At 39.1% G+C, this 21444-nt stretch overlaps 2 protein-coding genes across 6 annotated transcripts in view; both read right to left on the bottom strand.

Annotated features, from left to right (window-relative positions):
* Positions 1–11844, bottom strand: part of LOC111668122 (apoptosis-stimulating of p53 protein 1-like) — a 48813-nt gene extending 36969 nt beyond the window's left edge. For 2 of the 4 annotated variants that reach the window (XM_023424076.2, XM_023424077.2), the window contains exon 1: positions 3748–4050. In XM_023424076.2, coding sequence (XP_023279844.1) covers positions 3748–3864 — 117 coding nt within the window. In that variant the 5' untranslated portion in view covers positions 3865–4050. Of the gene's footprint in view, positions 1–3747; positions 4051–11386 lie in introns of those variants that run through there. The other 2 variants (XM_023424078.2, XM_023424079.2) reach the window with 2 other exon arrangements.
* Positions 11845–14259: 2415 nt separating this feature from the next.
* Positions 14260–20273, bottom strand: LOC111668135 (protein tyrosine phosphatase type IVA 2-like). Of its 2 annotated transcripts, none has more exons than XM_023424095.2 (8): positions 20185–20273; positions 19278–19416; positions 19044–19171; positions 17926–18639; positions 17743–17835; positions 17339–17469; positions 16228–16302; positions 14260–16066 (listed from the first exon to the last, which is right to left on the bottom strand). In XM_023424095.2, exons 4-8 carry the CDS (start codon positions 18019–18021, stop codon positions 15955–15957), a joined length of 507 nt encoding a protein of 168 aa, XP_023279863.1. In that variant the 5' UTR covers positions 18022–18639; positions 19044–19171; positions 19278–19416; positions 20185–20273; the 3' UTR covers positions 14260–15954. The 2 variants fall into 2 exon arrangements, with proteins under 2 accessions (XP_023279863.1, XP_023279864.1); XM_023424096.2 differs by having other exon boundaries at positions 19278–19413.
* Positions 20274–21444: the final 1171 nt, after the last annotated feature.

Below are 21444 nucleotides of genomic sequence, written 5' to 3'. Positions count from 1 at the left end.
GTATTTCTCAGTTAAATATTTCTCTCTCATCAGACATAACTGATGACTAATTAACTAAGCTAACTACTGGTTAACTGATAAATGATTCAGCCCTGTTCCTGTCTCAGCAATAAGAGGCAACCTGGCTGATCACACATTCAGATTAAAGTGGAAAAATCCAGGTGAAAAAACAAAGAGTGGAACAAATAAATCACACAGCACACAGCTGAAGAAGCATCTGGATACATTTACAAATAGTGCAAATGCACTTAAATCCAATCAAGGTTTTAGGCTACTCGACCTGAATGACAACATCATAACCTGAGCTGCAGATGGGAACTTAATCCAATTAAATGTTAAAGCTTTCAAGACATCAAGATACAACATGTGTTAACATGTGTAATGTGATAAGAAGGCCATTGAGAACTGGGGAAGAGAGGCAGACTACTGATAACAGCAGCTTGTAACAAGATACAGCCATCCATCTGACTAAAGAACACACTGATTGATTACAGCTTTAATTACCTATCAATAACTGCTTGTATAAATACAGACACACATACAATTCCCTCTTGGCTCAGGACAAAGGTTTAACTGAATCTAAATTTAATAAAATCAAAAATTCTCACTGATATTTATATATATATATATATCACATTTATTGAACTCTTTGGTTAGCTATGTAATAATACAAAGTACATATATAATATTGCCATATTCATCACTGTATGGCTTCGGTCTTTTACCAGTTTCCCATTATTAACATATTTGGAAAAGCAATATATGATTCTGAAGTATCAGCCGGGGAGTAACGATCCCCCATGAAATTATTTTGTTATCAAATCCTCCAAATTCTGCTGCCAAAAGATTAAAATAGTAATCAGAAAGAGGACATCCTGTGTTATCGCCAGTGATGTCATTGGCAATGTCACTGGTGATGTCATGTCAGATAGTCAGTCGGCAGTTGAAAGATAAATTTAGGGTAATCTGGGATAGGAACACACACACACACACACACACAGATACAGATACACTTTTAATCTCAATGTTTCTTTCTCTCACACACACATTACATTGCACACCGTCCATACTCCAGGATGCACACACACCCACCACACAAACACGCACACATAAGATATATACTGTACACTAATCCACAGTATTCTATACACCTGTCCCAGATCATGTGAAACAATCTCTAGTTGCATGCAGACAGATTGAGCAGGGACACACTCTCTAATGCTTGGATTAGACACACACACACACACACGCAAAAAAAAAAAAAAAAACCACACACACACAACACATACACACACACACACAAACACACACATCTAAACCCTAAAACCCTGCAAACACGGTAGGGGTTTTACTAGTCCACAAATCATTTAAAGTAGGCTAATTGTGGCCACACAAGGGCTGTAATGTTTCTGTTTCACATGGTCAGAAACATGATCATTTGTTACACTAAAGGACTGCTGGCAGAGATGAAAAGACACTTTGTATAATCAAATCATTCCGAGTGGTTTTCTCATTTGAACCATAAAATACTCCTAATTCCCTAAAAACAAAATATCCTTTATAAATGCAGCACAAACACACACACACACACACACACACTGTTGTGTGGCATGGTGGAGAGCTTGATGAAGTGTGCGGTGGCTGGCACCATCACGGAGGATCACTGCAGCAACTATGAGAAAATAGGTAAAAACTGGGAGATGTGTAGGTTTATCCAGTAAAAGTCATGTGTCACTTTCAAATGCAGGTTACTGTGACACAAGAAACTCTCTTTAGTTGCCTGTCTTGGGGAAAAATAGCACCAAAGTAACATTAATATTAGAGACCAACAATCTGTGTTAATCTTCTACCAACTAGCTGTGTTATACATACTGATTACGGGCAAAACAAACAGTAGGTGCGTTTCCATTGACCTGCTTAATGCGAAATTGCAGACTTAAAAATTAGTAGTGCAAATGTGATTTTCTAAAAAAACATCTGACAAAGCAATATTCCGCAAATTCGCAATGGAAACACTTTTTACGCGTTCAAGTTATGGCGCCTGCTGTATCATCACTCAGGGAGCCAGTTCCACCCGAGAGGCAGACTGCTGGAAATCCATCATCACGTTTAATTGGAACAAAACCCAGCTTTATTTGCATAACATCACTCGATGGAAACTGTATTTTGTCGACTTTTCTAAAAAATATATTTTTATTTTACACAAAACTTTAATGGAAACCTGACTACTGTTTTGCACATCTTCGGTAGCATCCTGCATTAAACTGAAATTCTTAAAAGACCTAAATGCACTGCTGGATTAGCATGAAAGTTTAATACCAACACCAAAGTCCAATACAAAAAAACACAAGTATTGCTTTCATATGTGACAAATCCAAACATTCTACTATTTGTGCTTTTACTTTGAAAAGAAAACAGGATCACAGATCTTTGGTAGATATTTGCTACCGGAGGTCACAGATTAATAAAGGTGGTAGAATTAGATAGTTAGCACACAGCAAAGACAAAAACCTGAGGTCTCTAAAGCAGACACCTATTTCACAGCAGTACCATCATGTATCATTTCCACGCCTGCAGTTCACCTCTTACACTGCAGCTGTGATGCTTTGTGCAGTTGCAAATGTTTGCCGTCATTAAAGGAGTTAAGCACAGATCATTTGTCCTACTTCAAACAATTATTGCCTCATACTAATAAGATAATGGATACAGTTTATTGTGCACCGCTGCTAAGATGCAAAATGAACCATCTTTACATATTGTGAAATATCAGTTATCTTGCAGGTAGCATGAAGAAAATATGTGTTTAGGAATCCAATCTGCTGTTTACACCCACTGTGTACCTCCAACACAGCCGCTACAAGACAGGTTATATTACTTGAAATCCCTCTATGAATAGACCAGACTATATAGCTCCAGAGTAGAAGACCAAACCTAATCCTGCTGCAAAATCATTATAATATAGTGTGATGGCTGTAATAAATATCATGAAATATATGGTATGAAAGCAATGCTGGTCTAATTAGGAATTATAGAAAAGCTGAAAACTTTCAGAAATCACTAAAAATGGATTTAAAGTAAACAAATAAAAAATCTAGTCAGTATAGAGACTGTAGAGGAGGCCAATCATTGTAAATAGTGAACTCACAGCCATGACAAGTTTATTCAGTGTGTCAGTAAACAAGACTCACAGAATATAACACACACACATACACACACAGAGGTAGATCGAGTTGTGGTGCTGAATGGAGTGACTCGGGCTATTTTAGGCATGAGAGATAGGGAGAATGAGAGAGTCAGATAGTCAGAGAAGAGAAAGTGACTGTGAGCAGGTTAAAGTGGCAAACAGCTCAGTGTCCTCCGTTAGTCTGACTGCTGCAGAAAACACATCAGTGCTGATTTCATTAGCTTCTCCAGGGTGTTTCAGCACATGCAGTATGTTTCATTTTATGGGAGAGAGGTCGCAGTGCACATCCTCTGAACTGAAACCCCAACCTGGTTCCATCTGCCCCTTTAGCCTGTACAGGGCCATACAGGGCCCGTCATTGTAATGTTGATTTGACTACTTGTGTCAGTAAAAGTATTTCACCACACTACACTAATGCAAGTACGAGTATTTTAGAGAAACGCACATTTCACGCTTCTTTTTCTTTGATTTACAACTCAGCTGTACAACACTGACTCACTGTGAAGAGCATGTATAAATACTTGAGTCACAATAAAGTAAAGCTGTTCTGTCTTGTCACTCACCGATGGTTTGGTTTTCCCGCTTCTGAGCTTCTTCCTCGGTCTCCTGCATTTACTCACGTTGAGATTTTTAGAGAGAAACACCAGTCGCTCCAACACCCGCCTACAGAAACGCCTCATTGGAAAACCATCGAGCAAAGACACACACAGCCGTGTGTGGGTGCCCGTGTGTGCGCATGTGTGTAATTGTCAAAAAGAGAGACAGATAATTAGAGAGAGTGGTGTCTTTGCAGGTGGGAGAGTTTTTAAAATGTGTGAATGTCAGAGAGGGTGTCTGTGTGTGTGTGTGTGTGTGTGTGTGTGTGTGTGTGTGTGTGTGTGCCAGGACAGGAAGTACAGATATAAGAGTGTGTGTCAGTAAGGGAGGAGGAGAGGGAGGGGGGGAGTCGACTTTCAGTAAATATGAGGAAAGGGAGAGGGTGAAGAGGAGAGGCTGATGGGAAATAAGACAGAGAATCTGGACACTTTTTATGCCTGTTAGTGGGAGGAGACCATGAGACTGAGCTGATATTGGTTTTTATGACCAATCGGATACGGTCCGGTCAACACCGCCCACCTCTGATATGATGTCGGTTCTTCTGTTTTTATTGAACATTTTATTGAATACACTGAATATAGTTCATATACTCCTGTCAGATTTTTTCTGTAGGTATCTCAAATACATCTTGGTTTTTCTGTTTTTATAATTAGACAGTTTGACATTTAGTATCCTACATATTTTACAGTTTGCTTATTTGGTTCACTGTGTTCATGCTCAAATGCATATATCGCCATAGTTTTTCATACAGCCTACTGTACATGATGTAATTCTAACTGTTGATGTAACTACACTTACAACTATATTCTACATACTTGCTTGCAACCTTTTTTTAACCTGATACCAAAGATTTGACACTCACTGAATAATATACAACACATTATCAGGTATGTGGATATATTAGTTCTGGCATGTGACAACTGAATTGTGAAGTCTTAAAAAAAGTCTCAGGTGTTCCTGTGCCAATTTTATCTTTATATTTCTACTTTAATATTTCATCATTTAAACTTTAAATTCTTGTTCATCACAGTGCGGTCTACTGTTGTTATGTTTAACTTTTCCTGTACATCTCTTTCATATATCTGTATATATGCAGCATTGTAATTGTTGATTTAGTTCAATTATCATATTGTAATTTATACTTTAATAATCTGTGCTGTACACTGTAACTAGATGCCGCTGAATAGACAGTAAACAATTATTTTCTCCAAACCCAAAAATGTTTCTTAAACTCTTATTTCCAGACACCACATCTGAAAGTTTGCAACTCTCTGAATAAGAGACACCAATTTAAGGTCAGTGGCTTGATTAGTTCAGGGCAGGCATGTGACAACTGAACTGTCCAGTCTTTAAAAAAAGGCCCAGACGCTCTGATGCCAAAACTTTTTTTTTAGCCTTGAGTCCAGCAGAGCTGGAGCCGGACAGGTCACTTAGGGTCAAGAGTGACCTTCACTTATAAAATCATTAATACTACAATACTGAAACACTGTTTAACTATATTTTTAGTGCAGCTTATAATACTTCATGAATCTTAACAGTGAAAGATTCATAGACGGTTACAGGAACATGAAAAAAGCCTTAATACCACTCTGAATCACAGACATGGGATGGCCCAACAGCAATGACACAGTGCAGACTTGAAGAATGTACCTACACATAATCCTGAACACATGAATTACTTTTTTATATACTAGGTATCAACACAACATAAAAAACTCTGCACTGGTTGGACAGTGGTGTGGAGCGAAGCTGTCCAGGAGCAGCAGTGGTAACGCCGGACCCAGAGATTAGAGAGGCTACACTGATATACTGCAGCATGACTGCACTGTTAAACACACACACACACACACACACACACACACACATACAGAAAGGACACAGAAGGTACATTGGCAGAGGAGCTGTCTCTCTCTATCACACACATACAAGGTCACATGTTGGGTGCATGTGCTCAAAACACACACATAGAGAGCTCGGTTGCATCTATTGGATTTGACAGAAAATCAGTAGACAGTGAGAGGACAGAGAAGACAGACGTGTTATATCATTGCTGTAAATTACGATCTAGCGCCTGTGAACTTAATGACTGAATAAATTCATTAACACACCAGTAAATAGCAACAACGCCCTGTCTGTCCTTTACTTGTGTTTTACCCTGTGCTCTGCCTCTTGACCTCTGTCACTCCAGCTCTCTCTCTCTCTCTCTCTCTCTCTCTCTCTCTCACACACACACACACACACACACACACACACACGACAATAAATCTTCAGTCAGAGATTAGTTGTCGCATGGATCTGACTGATATTTATGTCCCACAATTCTCTGCAGCCGCTGCCTGGAGACCCTGTACTAAACTATCATAACTCTTTAGCTGAAGGACCGTCATTAACCAGAGTTATGTTTCAACAATTCAGCAATGGTGAATTCCAGGGAAGAAAGTAGGTAAATAAATAAATTACACTAAATAAACACTAGAAATAATAATCGTTAGATTCATCATAAAACAGTCTTTTTATTAGTTTTATTCGTTTATAAGAGAAGCTGTATTTTGTTTAACATGGCAGAAGCTCTTTCTGTGACTGCCACATTTATTATCAAAGTACTCAGAAGGAATTAAAATGTACTGCCTTGTAAGCGTCTCTGTGTGTGGTGAGTGTGTGTCTGTGGTGTGTGGTGTGTGTGTGTCTCCACAGGACCTGGAATTCTTATAAACAAAATGTTCTTCCAAGTTCTTCAAAGGGACAGTACTGTACTTCCACCCACAAAGACAATGCAACCACATAACAGAAATGTATGCACACACACACACACACACACACACACACACACAAACACACACACACACACTTAAAACAGTGAGGTAAGCGCACAAAAGTCTAAAGAAAAAAAAATGATGACCATGTCCATAATTTTGAACACTTGTTTCCTTCTACAAAGAGTGCTGACTATGTATATGTGTGTGTGTGTGTGTGTGTGCGTGTGTGTCCTTAAGGCACACTCAGAGTGGTGAAAAAGTCACATGGGTATGTCACCCTGCTCACCAGCTGTCACCAGCTGCCCACTGAAAGGGCAAAATTCTTACAATATGCTCCAGAGCAACACTAATCATGTTTGAATTTGTTTGAATTTGCAGAACAGATATTTCTATATACTTCGGCTAAGTGGAGCTAACTCTGCTAATAACCATAATATATACTGTCCAGAAGGTTGTAGCGCTGGGGTTAATGTCACCGGTGGTAGCCTTTAGAGAACGCAGCATGAATAATTTGCTTTCTGGTGCAGAGTTTGAGGAGAAGATCGACACCACTCTCATGTCTGTACACTCAGCATGAAGCTGCCACCACCAGCTGATTAGCTTAGCTTAGCACAAAGACTGGAAACAAAGGGAAACAGTTAGCCTTATTCTGCACCTATAAAACGTACTGCTTAACACGTTATATTTAATTTGTATGATCCGAGCCAACACTGAGGTGTAAGAACAACAACTCACTGTTTAATGGTGGTTATATTCCCAGATTGTTTACAGGCTAGTCACAATAACTTCCTGGAGTCCTGCACATAATCTGTAACAATGCAAATTTCATTTTTTACACTTACATTTTTGTAGAGACTAAACAAATGAGATATAACATGTTCATTAGTGAGCTTTACAAGTGCTAATAGGTGGATTTGTTACCTTTGGACAGAGCCAGGCTAGTCATTTTCCCCTGCTTTCAGACTTTGTGCTAAGCTAAACTAAAATGCTGCAAGCTGCAGTCTCATATTTAAAATCCAGACATGTAAATGCTTTTATTTTCTTATCTAACTATCTGAGTGCATTTCTCAAAATGTCAAACTATTCCTTTATATAGAAATGATGAGGACTCTCTCTACTTGGTGAAATGTTACAGGGACATAATTACAGTATGTGACATTTACAGTCAAATGCAGTGACTGCAGGGGTGTGTGTATGTGTGTGTGTGTGTGTGTGTGTGTGTGTGTGTGTGTGTGTGTATGTGTGTGTGTGTGTGTTGTATAACCAAATTTAATATTACTGGCTGAGATGGTGTAACTGTCATTTTTGTGAATGTGAATTATGTAACAAAGACGATTAAATGCTGTTTAGGCTGCTTTAGCTTTGCTGTATGTCATTCTGAATGATGATGGAGTGTGTCGGGATCTGGGGGGTCAGTGAGTTTATACCTGCTCCACCAACCGTTCAAGGAGAGAGGTCCTCCTGGGAGTGGGATGGTTTTCAATCTGTGCCATCTGTCAAACTGGTGTTATGTCTGACCAGTGTGTTTTTATTTCTGAATCCAGCCCATTGCACTGGCCTTAACTCTTACATGAAATTTGGAATGTAATTTCAGAGCAGCTGGTGGAAAGCCACATCTTTAAAATTTAGTTCCTGTGATGTTTCAAACTGTGGTTTGCTCACTGGTTAATGATGAACCATCAGAGTGTGGGTGTAGTTAGTGGAAACCGCTTCCATTTAAAAACCACACACGAAGACATCCTTTTTTAGGAAGTACATCGACCAAAATTAGGAAAGTATTACACACTGAGGAGAAAATAGCTGTGCCATCCAGTCCTACCAGTAAGGCAGCTTCAAGTAACAGCTGCTAATAAACTGCAGGGATTTACAAGCTTAAATATGGAGTCAGATACTGTATGTAGTAGCACTCACTGAAGATAGACTGATGATAGGTCTGAGTCTATATTACGTTACATTCACACTTCAGGACACGGGACTGATGCTTTTGTTTAGAGCAACGTACAATGAATGAACTATAGAATGAGCCTTCATCTCATTCTGATGTAAATGAGCCTAATAAATGACCATTATAATAAATAATATGATAGTGAACATTTTACTGTGGATCTCTGGTAACAGGACATCAGAGTTAAGTGGAGTGACAGCTGAAGGTGATTTGCGTCCCCCCCCCCACAATCTCCCACTGCCCAAACCCAAACACACACTCACACATACACACAAGTCAGTCTGTACCGTCTCTATAGGAACTGCATATGACCACTGAAACATTAGCTTCAGCTCATTGAGAAAGAAACGCCCTGTACACTTCTAAACCAGTCTGCAGTATCTCCTGCATGTCTGATGTCCATGAATGTTTATGTTCATGGAATAGCTTGAACATTTTCTACAAAATATCTGATCTCAGCAACCTCCCAGGAACTATTGTAGCAACTTCAATCAGCAACACATGCAGCACAGCAACACCAAAATGAATCAATCCTGCAGAAGAAAAGGCCACTATATTATTTCTGAAACATTTTTAGTTAGCTTAAAACCTCTAAATCTTTTTTTTTTATCTAATCAGGTGTGATCCTTGTAAAAACTATATGGTAAAAGCAGACCACAAGATCACCAATACGACCTCTGTACCTCCCTTGTAGGGTCCGATTATGAGGTGATGGTTACCAAAGTGATTACAGTTCATCCTGAGAAAAACATGAACGTCCAGCACTGGCAGTAGTGTGGCTAATATTATGATTTAGCATGGACGACTTCCTGTGTCCATGAGGAATGAAAGTGGTGGCAGCGACGTTGCCAGCTCTCTACCCAGGAAAATATTTGCCGGCTGCTCAACATTTCAGAAGAAGTCGTCAGATGAAATCATACTCAATCACGTGAGCTGGTGCCCTGTTTACAGAAGTGAGCGCAAAGCTGTTAGACAAGCTGTACGTTCTTTACGTTTCTCCCAGCAGTCTTAATGAATAAGTAGCTGTGTTGATGGGCAGCTTTACGCAAACATTTTCACAGGGGAGGTCAGGATTTACACTCACAAAGCTGTGAACAATGAGTGGACAATGGCAAAAGCTAAAACTCTCTGTACTTTGGATGAAAGGAAGAAGAATAGGCCTGAACCAGGAAGGACATTTAGGGTGGGTTGAAAGGTCAAGGTAAAAGTTCTCTCTGTGTTTCTGTCTCTCTCTCTCCCTCTCTCTCTCTCTCTCTGTCCCAGCAGTAAACACATCTCTATATCTTCAGCGTATTGTCTGGAGCTGACAGCAGCCCTGCACAACCACAAAGAGGTGTAGTGTTTTCTCTCTCTCTCTCTCTCTCTGTGTGTGTGAGTCTGAGAGAGAAAGAGAGAGAGAGGAAGGACAGGATGGAAACAGGAATACTAATGGTTTACTCATTTCAGTGCTGGCAGGTTAAGACCTTCATTCTGGTTGTAAGGAGGGCTCAGAGATTACTGCATGAGAGGCACAACATCACCCTTTTCTTTAGACTTTGTGTATGTTTATAACATCCACTGAGAAACACTGACCATTTCCTCCTCATGACGAACGTCAGTAAGAAATGTTTCTGTGTAAAACCTGGGTAAAATGCAGCACATTAAACTTTGAGAGTTTTGTTTATGAGATCCAGTGTTTGAGCTGAATATTAATGCATGAATATAGTGCAGACGGTCAGAATGAAATATGACAACGTTTCTACTAGTCGTGGATGATGAGCAAATGCCCAACACATGCACAAAAGCATGTGTGTTATGTGTGCAAGTGTGTTAGGGTGTGCCAGTGGGTTGTCTCTCTCTCTCTATCTCTCTCTCTCACACACACACACCTCTTTAAATTATTGTAAAGACAAACAGAAGAAAGAAGAAAAACAGGACTTCTGATAATAACCTTCAAAATAAAAGCCCCATTGACGAACGTGTTGCAGTACTACACTGTACATACAATCTAACAAATAATCAAGAGTGTGTAACTATATATATATAACTACTCAAAAGAATGTGGAGCTAGCTAAAATTTTATAACACTTAAAACTGTGGCAGTGTTTTCCAGTGGGTACAGAGCACAGAATCTCCTATAACTGCCAGTATATTAAATTATTGTAAATTGCTGTTTTGCTTCTTTAATATTTATTCTGAAGTCATCAAATCAACTATAATTTCTTATGTCCTTGCTACTTTTAAAAACGAGGCATTGTATTTGTTTTTTTGTGTTGGTGTCCAAAGTCTCCTACTTGATTGTATGACTTAATCAAATATGCCAAATATTTTTTATTTGTTTAAGTTTATTAAATGTTATCTTAATGTCATATTAATGTTCTATTTTAATGGATTTGTGAATTATTACAATTCACATATGCTATATTTTGAAAATTCAGTGATCCACTTCCGGTTTGATTGCTTTTATAATTTGGCAACTTCACGCAGTTCAAAGCATTGGTTCTTTTAATAGTCTTTACATGTTTGTTTCTCTAAAAACAAATACTAATAATTTAAATCTGCTCTGTCTGTGTGTCTTTAGAGAAATATCCCTCTTTTTTCCGCCATCTTTGCCTTCCTGTCCATCATTAAGCTGTGTTCTCAGTGAATACGCAGATTGTGACAAGCTATCAAAAGTTGGTTTTCATTACAGCTAATAACTGTATGAAACCCAGCAGGTAACTAAGTCTCCCTGACGCTTATGGACGACGGCAGCGCCGGTTTGAACTAATCACCCTCACATGCTCAGTTTGGACTCACTGGAAACCCCTCACAGCTGTAGCTGTCTTCAAACTTTTAACTAACGGTGCCGTTTAAGATGCTAATTCCAGCACAGAGAAAAGAAAATTCTACGTTGTTTGAAACGTTTCATGAATGAAAACTCACCGGTAACATTCCTGCTGGTCTGGCAACTATCCTCCTGTCCCGTTAGAAAAAGAACTTCTTCTCCTTATGTCCTCCTCTCTCTCCTCCGCTCCTCTTTTGATGTGTGTGGGATTTTTTTTCGTCTTTTCCTCTGGTTTCAGGTGATCTTCCATACATCCAAAACTCTTCTTGTTCTCTGTCTGTAGATCCAGCCAAATATCCAGATGCTCAGAAAACCTAAAAACTCCGGCTCCTCTCCACTTTCCTCTTTTCAATCCCTCCCTCTTCCTTCCTTCCTCTCTCTCTCTCTCTCTCTCTCTCTCTCTCTCCCCCCTACACACACAGACACACAGTCTCTCTATTCTGTTTTAAGAGCAGAGAGGAAATGCAGCTGTGTGTAAGAAACCTGGGAACACCCGTTGTTGTTTCATTAGTAAAGTCTCAGTGATTTTCATCCTTTGATCATCAGCGGTTTGCTCTGCAGGGTGAACTGGGTCACCGTCCTGATCATCCCTCCCATCTGCCCCCCCTCAACCTCCCCCTGGGTCTCCTCCTCTTCCTCCTCCTCCTCCTCACGATAAATAGCCTACAGGTTCAGTTAAATATGTAGGAAAAATAGGTGGTGGAACAATCACCAATATAATAATCAATGTTATTTTCCAGACCTGTTAATTTATGCTGTTTCGGGTAAGCGCGCCCTCTGTCGGCTGTGTAAGCAACAACGAACTTTTACTACACTGTTTATTTAAGTGTGTGAGCGTGTGTGTGACGCTACCAGGCTTGAAATAATTCTTGATCATTTTTATCTCACTGCATCCCACTGTTCAATATGGTGATTTTGATATTTCTTTGGGTCACGCCCTCCGTCTGTGCATATAAATGTAAAGAAGAAAAAAAGATAGTGATTTTGACTCCATAGGACACCGAACACACACACACACACACACACACACACACACACAGCTTAGAGATGTTCAGCTGTCATAAATTCAGCAGATTATGACAGAGCTGTACTCAGCTGCCAAGGACACTGTTGGCCTGTGTGCGTACGTGCGTGCGTGCGTGTGTGTGTGTACGCGCTCAATGTTAGGATTACTCATTGCACATACTATAAAAACAGAAACATTACAGGGAACAGTTATCAATTTGATGTGTTCAAACTGTTAAACTTTACATGGACTCAGTCCTGAGGAACACATTGATAGTGTTCTTACATTTTAACTTGACAGCAAATGACTTGTAAAGTAAATGCACAGTCTGACAGGAGGTTGATGCCCTCTACTGTCGACAGGAGCAAACAACACACTGGCAGAAAACACACTTCTTAACTTGTCTCTTTACACTCGCTGTAAATTGTATTATTGTATTATTATGCAGGTGAAGTCTTTTTACCTTTATTTGAAGTTTTGCATTACACTTAGTGATGTTGAATATCTTTGCAATTATCTTGGTGGGTTGAACTGAACTGACTAGAAGTTATTGTTTCCACTTTTTATATACATTCATATAAAACTGTCCTGTTCTGCTGTCAGCATTGTACACACAGAAAAAGGCATTAATGAGTTGTATGGTTGGACTGAAGGGCTTTTAGTTACAAACACTCCAAGAATAACCTCATTTGTTAGAAAGATTGGTACTTCCATCTGAAAAGGTCGAGGTTTTTGCTTGAGTGTGTTGTCTGCATCAGTGTTTTAATACATTTTCTGTTTTATGACTGTGAAGCACTTTTATTGAATTGCCAATGATTATATGTAACAAATGAGTTTGAGCTAATCTTATCTTGAAAACATCCACCAGGATGTAATGTGTAGTTTTGTAATTTGTCCATTTTTTGTGTGCATTGAACATGAAACAGTTAGGAAAAAGAAAATATCAGTGGAATTTCTTAAGGCTCTGAATAACATTTTTTTTCCATCATTAATTACTCTGTCAATTATTTTTTTGGTTAATCCTTCCATCTATTAAATGTCAACACATTTTATCAAGGTCCTGTCTCATTTTGTCCAACCAAAACAACTACAAGTTTTTCATTTTCCAATGGCAGAGCTCAGAGAAGGGCAGCAAGTCCTGTCATTCAAGAAGCTGTTTTCTAACTAAATTATTCATCAGTTATAAAGATGGTTGTTTTTTTGTTTGTTTTAGCTTTTCTGACAAATTGATCAATCAGCTAGTAGTCTCGACCTATTACTGAGCTAAATTTAAAAAAAAAATGGGTCTAAAACCTAGTTAATGGACATTTATTGTATTTATTCAATGTGTCCCTTTTATTCAAGGTTAGTTCCTGTGCTTGTGTGTTGTCAGGTCAGTCAATAAAACCAATCAACCTTGAATCATCCATTGGATCCATGTGATGCTGCGATTCCGCTCTGACAGCCACATTCACACAGCATCACCACAGCCACAGGCAATCTCTCACTGTCTCTCACACACTCATAAAAACACACTTCACTGAGGTCTGGGTAAAGCTCAGCCTCATGTTAGGCAGCTGCCAGGTTAGAGGTGAAGCTACATACAGTCCAATCATTGTGACCTGGGACTGTGGTAGAAGCAGATCTGCAGTTTGTAAAGCTGAATTTACAAATGTATATACATAAAATGCGCTTTGGGGAATATGTAACATGTTTTCCACTGATATGAAGGTCACAGCTTTGTATTATCAAAAGGGATTAGATAGACTTGTAGCAGTTTGATTATGTATTCAATGTAGAAGTGATCAGTGTTGCAGTGGTTATCTGATTCTGACACAATCCTGAGAGTTTAATTAATTCCAAATGCTTCAAATGCTTGAAAATGAAAGTGTGATGTTTGACAATTCCTTGCTTTCTAAAACGTACAATACAGACACTTAAAACTGGATGATTTTCAAAATAGTTCCAAAAAAACAAACCCAGCAGTTACAGTACTAAACACTTTAATTTTCCAAGAGGACTAGTAGATTTTTTTTTCCCAGCAGACGGACATTTCACAAAGAAACACAGAGGAATCAATAAATAAATAACAAGTACAAATAGATCAAAAGGTACACAAGGTAAAGAAAATAAAACCTATAGAAAAATGGTAACAACACAAAGACCAACAGCATCTTACGAACACAGCAGCTGACCAGACAGATAGGTAGGTACAGAGCCGCAGATTAACAACGGCCATTAAGTGTTCAGTGGCAGCCATGTTGGCACACAGTCCTGTTCTATGGTTGTTGTAATAGGAATACAGAAAGTATTTGGAAGATTGTCCTTTTAGTGAAGACACCTGGGTCACCAAAATGATCTTAAGTGTTTGTGCATCTAAAAGCTCATTCCTCCTACTCTGTTAAATACCAGCTTATTTCTGTACCATCTTTAACAGTAGATGCTCATGTGTTTGCATGGAGCTTACTGTCAATCAACAGCAACTTCTGGACAGATCATCACTCAGTATTATCTAGCAGAAATACGGATATGCTACCGCTCAATCATACAAAGTGTTGAGTATCACTTAACACTTTGTATAGTGAAATGTAAGCATGAACCACTGCAGCCACTACTAAGGATATTATTTTGTTTGTGTTTTCAACAACTAAACACTGATAATCTACCAAAACCTTTAAGTATTCCTCTATGAATACATTCACCAACTGATCTTTTATATGTTGGCCCTGTTGCCTTGGTGACAATATGAATGACAGTGTCAAACATGTGCGGCCAACATGAGTTTGTTCCAGAGAAGCAGACTGTGCACCTATGACTTTGACTCGGGACATAGAGTAAGTAGGTAGATTGTAGTGTTGTTTAAATATAGTATATCACACATTTGCATCAAACCGAGGACAAGTTGTTTTTTTTTTCCTCTTTTAATCTTAAGCATATTTCTTAATGTTTTCTAACTTGTCCTAGTTCTTTATTGTGTACACCACATTCTGGCTGCAGGACATTGATTTGGTCAGTGAGCAAAGATTGGAATAAATAAATCTGTGTGAGGATTGATGTGCAATAAACCAGCAAGCCTCTGAGAGTACATACTGCCAACTATTTACTCAGCATTTGTATTGTTGTTGCTTAGAACAAATATCAAGTTTTCGATTGATCCAAACATAAACATTTTAAATCAGTCTGTTAAAATCAGCAGCATTTACTGTAGCTGCGCCTCTATCATCGAATTGAGACAGTGACCTTTGGGATGTATGTTGTTTTTTTTTGGGGGGGGGGGTTTTGTTTTGTTTTTTTTAAACAAACTTGAATTCACAGTGACAGTTAAAAGTTGTTCTGTTTGACTGTGGGGAAGTATTTGTGTGGTTTTGTGTTTTGCTACATATTAAGATGAGGTTAAAGATAAAGGAACAGAAATAAAAACCTTTAACACTTCCACTTTTTTAGGTTAATTTTTGATGTAAAATCAGAGGTTACGTGACTAAACTTTTTAGAATATTTGCAGAACTTTGCAGTGAGGTCCTTGAATTTCTGGAATTCCACGAAGTGCTTTGAATAGATTTTATAGGTTCACATTATCAAAAAAAAAAAAACCAAAACCCAAAGACGTCAACTTTTCATTTAACATCAAAAGATTTAAGTCTCCTATGTCGTTGCAGTGAAGATGTGTGGTGTTGCAGATTCCTACTGTACACAGCAGCTCTGACCGTTGGCATCTTTGGAGCGCAGACACAGTTTAGGTTTGTAGCTTTCAAGGTAAAGCAGCTGCTTGGAGTTGAACGCTCCACGACGCTTCCTGACAGAAAAAGAGAGATAAGCGGCAGCTTTATAAAAAACAGTGAAAGGCGTGTGAGCACCTACAGGGATGGTGCTGAACACAGTACATGAAAAGACCGAGCAGTTGTTCAGGACAATCAAGTTAAATGGTGAAGGGTAGAATCACAGCTTAGTACTCACAGTCTTATGAAGTGCACTGCATCTTCATATTCCATCCCACACTCAATTAGAGCCAGGGCCACCAGCACAGGAGCTCTGAGGACAAAAAACAAATGGATAAAAACTTACAACCATCTGTTTGGGAACACAGAAACAACAGTGCTCTGGCTCTGTAGCACTGCATAAATCACAGACCTGAAAACAGTGCATCCATTCAGTTGGTGCTCTATCCTTTGGCTCTAGCTTTACTCTTTATCAGGTTAAATCCTGATTTCACTCTGGACCCCTGTAGCTACGGATCAAAGGGCCATGGCAAACAGAGCTTAGCAACTGTGCAACATTATCACAACTGACAATGCATGCCAAGTTTATACTAGAGCCTGAGTGATACATTGGCAGGCTGATTTCGGCTGAATTATGCTAATAACAGATAAATCACTGTCAGTGTTTGTAACAGCCAATAAGCCAATAACTAAATTAAGCTTGAGCTACTTTATTACCAGTGTTTTTGTTGTATTACCAACCAAATTTGCTATGAAACAGTCTAGTAAGACAGTTCTAGCAAGTAAATGAACAACAGCCCCGTCATTTTCTCCCTCATCACTATGGAGCTGACATCTGCTATAAAACACTTTCTTGCAGTTTACCTGTTACAAGATTAGTTAGCCATGAAGCTAACTAATATGATGGCTTACCAGTGGAAGACAGCTAATGAGCCGTTAACATATAGCATTACATTCATTCTGCTTAAATGGCGTAATGGAAAATATATCCACATCTGATTTTCACCAAAGACGGTGTAAAACTGAGACACTGCCTTTTCAGAATTAACGCTAACCCCTTTGGCTAATGTCTGTCCGTCACATTTCACAACAGCTTGCTAGAACTGGTAATATTAGAGGGATTATTAGACCAGTGGAAAAGTACTAGAAATAAGCATGTGTATAAAGAGAGTAAATGACAGTGAAAGCTGATTCAGACACTCCCCATCCGCTCCTCAATAACTAAATATAAGGGATACATATCAGGAATCTTCTTTTTTTTTTTTTAAACGTGTTTTGGTTAAAAAAAAACAAATGAAGCTGTTCACATGTAATAATCAGCATTTAAATAATCTTGTGTCCATACTGACCGTCCTAGTCCAGCAACACAGTGCACAGCCACACAGCAGCCAGGCTCATCTCTAAACTTTGTCTGCAGCAGGTTCAGCCAGTCATCAACCACCTGGTCTGGGGGGGCTGATCCATCATCAAATGGCCAATCCTGGAAGGAAAATTGAGTCTTTATTGGACCTCTTTTTTGTTGCAAACCTATCAGCTGTCATGATTCTGTGGTTGAAATCTAGACTGACTTAGTGTTCGAGAAACATGGTAAAAGCAATTCATCGATCAAGAATGGTCTAGAGGTGTTTGCACTATTTCCATGTGGTTATTGTTGCTATGGCAACTGATTAGTTATGGCTATCAGTTGCTGAAAGTTCCTGTGTCAATAACCTGATGGCTTGCTGCACCTTTTAATGCACTCTGTAATTCTTACCAAAACGTGTATGCCTTCTTGTTCCACTGGTGTCTTGTCATATGTAGCAGCACACACTCTCACCAGGGTGTTAACTTCAAATGCCTTCAGATCCTATCAAAACACAGAGATTTATAGACAACATGTCACTTTTGCTTCAGCTATAAATCAAAATTTAAAAATTGTGATTAAAAAATGCACTACCTCTATAAACCTTCCCAGTTGTGCATTGGTGGGGTTGTGCGTGATGAGGAATCTCAGACAGTCATAGGAGATCTCCACTGGAGCCGGTCGGTTCATTTTTAGACCCACAAAGGTTTGTTAATAAAGAATTAAAGATCAGAAAAGTACTGTGCTTTAAAAAATTGAGTAAGAGGTGTTCAAACGAATCAAAGTGAAACTCCTTCTGACTGCAAAAATAGAAAAATAACTAAACTGAATTATGATTTATGGGCAAAGATTAAAAGAATGTAAATATTCTACTCCTTTGGCGACAAAAAGTAGTTTGAATAAAAACCAAAAAGGACTAGATAAATTTCCTGGGAGAGAAATGAGAAGAAAAAAATCTAAACTTTTCTTGGCAATGAAGTAAAAACTAAAATTGGCTTGGTTAAAAACAAAAATCAAAACCTAGCAGATTGGGATCAAAACGACTGGAGAGAGGACACCTAAAGTCCAGAAGGAAAAAACTGAAGACAGAAAAAGATTTATCCTTCTTTCCTTCCTTCCCTTCAGATCCGTTAGCCCATTCAGAGAAGATCTGTATGAGATAGAGGAGAAGAAAGGAAAAGCAGGAAAAGAGAAGAGCAGAGAGGAAACTCCCGGACTAAAACCAAAGCCTCCCCTACTCCCCAGGCCAGCCGACAGACTGAAGGTTGGCTTCTCCTCATATGGGTTGAGCAGGATGGCAGTGAGGACCTTTGAGGCAGACACACAGATAATCATTCATTTTTTACAATGCTATAAGCCCAACTAAAAGTATCCTTCAATACTGGTTTTTCCTCGTTATTTTAATGCGAATAGGATCTTTTTGTCTACTGCTGTCATATAACTAACTAAACTAACTAAAATGTTTTTATCTGATATCCACTTATGAATGGGATGATGTCCTTAAACTTCATGCACTTACTCTTGTCTTTTATAGGCCAACACCGGGTGACATGAATGACTAGCTATGAATGGACACTGAAATCAGTATTTGTATTGCCACTGATTCACTGTAACTCTACTCTCTGCTGTCTATGGACTGTAACAGAGTAAACACGAAGAGTTTTTTCATGATGTTCCTGAATAAAGACACGACCGGTCTTTAGGCTACACACCTGTGTGTGTGTGAATGGCAGTGATTGCGCCTAGCTGGTGTCTCCTGTTCACTTGTCCACAATAAGCAGCAGGTGCTGGGCTTGGCAAAACTCCCCTCCAAGCCTCGCAAACGCCATACATGTGCAGCCTGAGAGAGACAGAGTAATGAATTGCAAGTGTGATGCCTAGCTGCTAAATTCGTCATTGTATCAACAGGTGAGACAGTGTTGCAGTGACTACTGATAAACACTCACTGTGATGAAAGCTGAGGAGATAGTTCATTGAGCGGACACAGGAAAATGTGACGGCTCCGGGATGTAGACACACCATTGATGATGATGCTGCTTTTCTGGGTCCTGGCTGACAACGGCCCGCTAGCTTGCTGCTAACCTGCTGCGTAGAAGACAACATGTTAACACTGCTCAGCCACCTGCGTGTAGTAGCTCCCCTTATTACCTGTTCATGAAAAAATTCTCAACATCAACCTCCCTGTACAAAAGAGATCATTGGCTTATGTTTTGCTATGCTGTGTATATGACGGATAAGGTTATGTCTCTGGACAACATCTAATTTTACATAGACTTTGGAGTGACATTGTGTCCACACGAAAGTAACGGAACAGTACGGTGTTCAGTTAGCTAAACTCTACCAATGGTCAGAGATCGGATTTTGCACCTGCGAATCATCGACAGTATTTAAATCACAGCTAACTACAAATTGTTAGAAGCTCAGTATTTAGATAGTTACTTATTTTTAAGCCTGTACAGACGTAGCCATGGCCAAAAACAAACCGCTTGACTGTTAACGTTTGCCAGGTCGATGTTCTAATGTTAAATATCAAACAGCTAGCTTAACGGTAATGTATATACAAAAGCTAATGTCATTACCAGTTAAAGACAAAATGCTAGCGCAGGACTTAAAAACTAGTTACCTCCCGAGAGGAATCAACATCGCCTTCTGTCATATAGAACCAGGTCAATAACCATGTTCCCAGAATAAACAGCGAGCTAACACTTGCAAGGCTAAAGCATTCGCCGATTTTTCAATAACAGCCGAATGACAGCGAGAACAGCGGGCTGTTTAACAACGGTGGCATTAGTTACACAATTGTAACGGTTGCTACGTCGATGTCAAAGACCCACGATTAACGTAGATACTTACCAAACGTAGTAGTTTCACGAAAAAGCCAGACGCTTCTAATGAGTGAGAAGAGCCTGCAAAGGAGACATGTTGAACAGAAATGTCGAGTTAGCCGCAATAAATATCACAATTTCCGGCGGCAAGCTTTTCAAAAATAAAACACGAAAACGTACCCCCCATGTACCCTTTTAATTTGTAGACCAACAGTCTCTACTTCCGGCATTATTAAACCCACCTCTTGCAAATTTAACATAAACCAATGCTGGTGGTGAAACAAATTAGAAAAAGTTGTAACTGGGTGATGAAATGTTATGGATGTTTTTAAAACTTTTTCAAACTAAGTTTTAAGTTAGTGGAGGTTTTTACCTACATTCCACAAAAAAAAAAAAACAATTAATTAATAAAATGCATTAAATGTGCTTTTTATGTGCTTTAAAACTTGACCTCTAACCTTTAGCCTGCTGGCATTACAACATTTTCTACCATGTTTTAAACCATAATTGTCCACCTGTACATATTGTTGTAAAGTGATGCTATCTCAAATGTTCTTAATTGTTACTCATCATTTATCTTTTCATCTTCATATATTTCACTATCAGACTCACACAACTATATATTGACAGCTCATGAATACATTGGTCAATGGTCTTGTATACATTCGGACTTACAGCATTTGTTTCATCTTATTTTATGCAGCTATTCTCTTGAAAATAAACTGTTGCAATAAGATACCGAAACTGATAAATACTCAATTTATTTAGTTTCTGTGTGAACTCACTGCGCACTGCACATTTGCACAGGCTTCCTGGACACTGCGTAACAGCATAGAGGGTGTGGCATTTCTCCCACTGTCTCTTACTCCTTTCACACACACACACACACACACACACACACACACACACACACATCCTTGCACACTTATCTTTGTCGGGTCCCATCATTGAAATGCATTTCCTAGCCACTTACCCTAACCTTAATCGTCACAACTGAATTCCTAACCCAATCCCTAACCTAACCCTACCTTACACCGAATGCTAACACTAACCCTGAAACCAAGTCTTAACCCTCAAACAGCCATTTCAACATGTGGGGTCCAGCATTTTGGTTCCCATAAACCTGTCAGACTTCACAAATACAAAGGGATCTCCTAGGTTTTGACCCTATGAATATAGTAAAACAAGCCGGTTTGCTGGTCGGCAAGGATGGATGTCCTGTTTCCTTGCCCAATAAAGCATATGTGTCTCTACCTTTACCTATTTATGAGGTGTAAGGTTACATGGC

This window comes from Seriola lalandi, unplaced genomic scaffold (genome assembly GCF_002814215.2).
Source record: "Seriola lalandi dorsalis isolate HSWRI2012SDOR001 ecotype SW California unplaced genomic scaffold, Sedor1 jcf7180002054703, whole genome shotgun sequence".
Lineage (NCBI taxonomy): Eukaryota > Metazoa > Chordata > Actinopteri > Carangiformes > Carangidae > Seriola > Seriola lalandi.
The sequence above is the reverse complement of the archived record's forward strand: the minus strand, read 5'-3'. Positions and strand labels throughout refer to the sequence as shown.

Coding starts and splice junctions, on each gene's coding strand:
- LOC111668135 (XM_023424095.2), bottom strand. CDS start 18,021: ATGAACCGACCGGCTCCAGTGGAGATCTCCTATGACTGTCTGAGATTC. Junction 17,836..17,925: donor AACTGGGAAGGTTTATAGAG/GTAGTGCATTTT, acceptor GTGTTTTGATAG/GATCTGAAGGCATTTGAAGT. Junction 16,303..17,338: donor TGTGTTGCTGGACTAGGACG/GTCAGTATGGAC, acceptor TTTTGTCCTCAG/AGCTCCTGTGCTGGTGGCCC.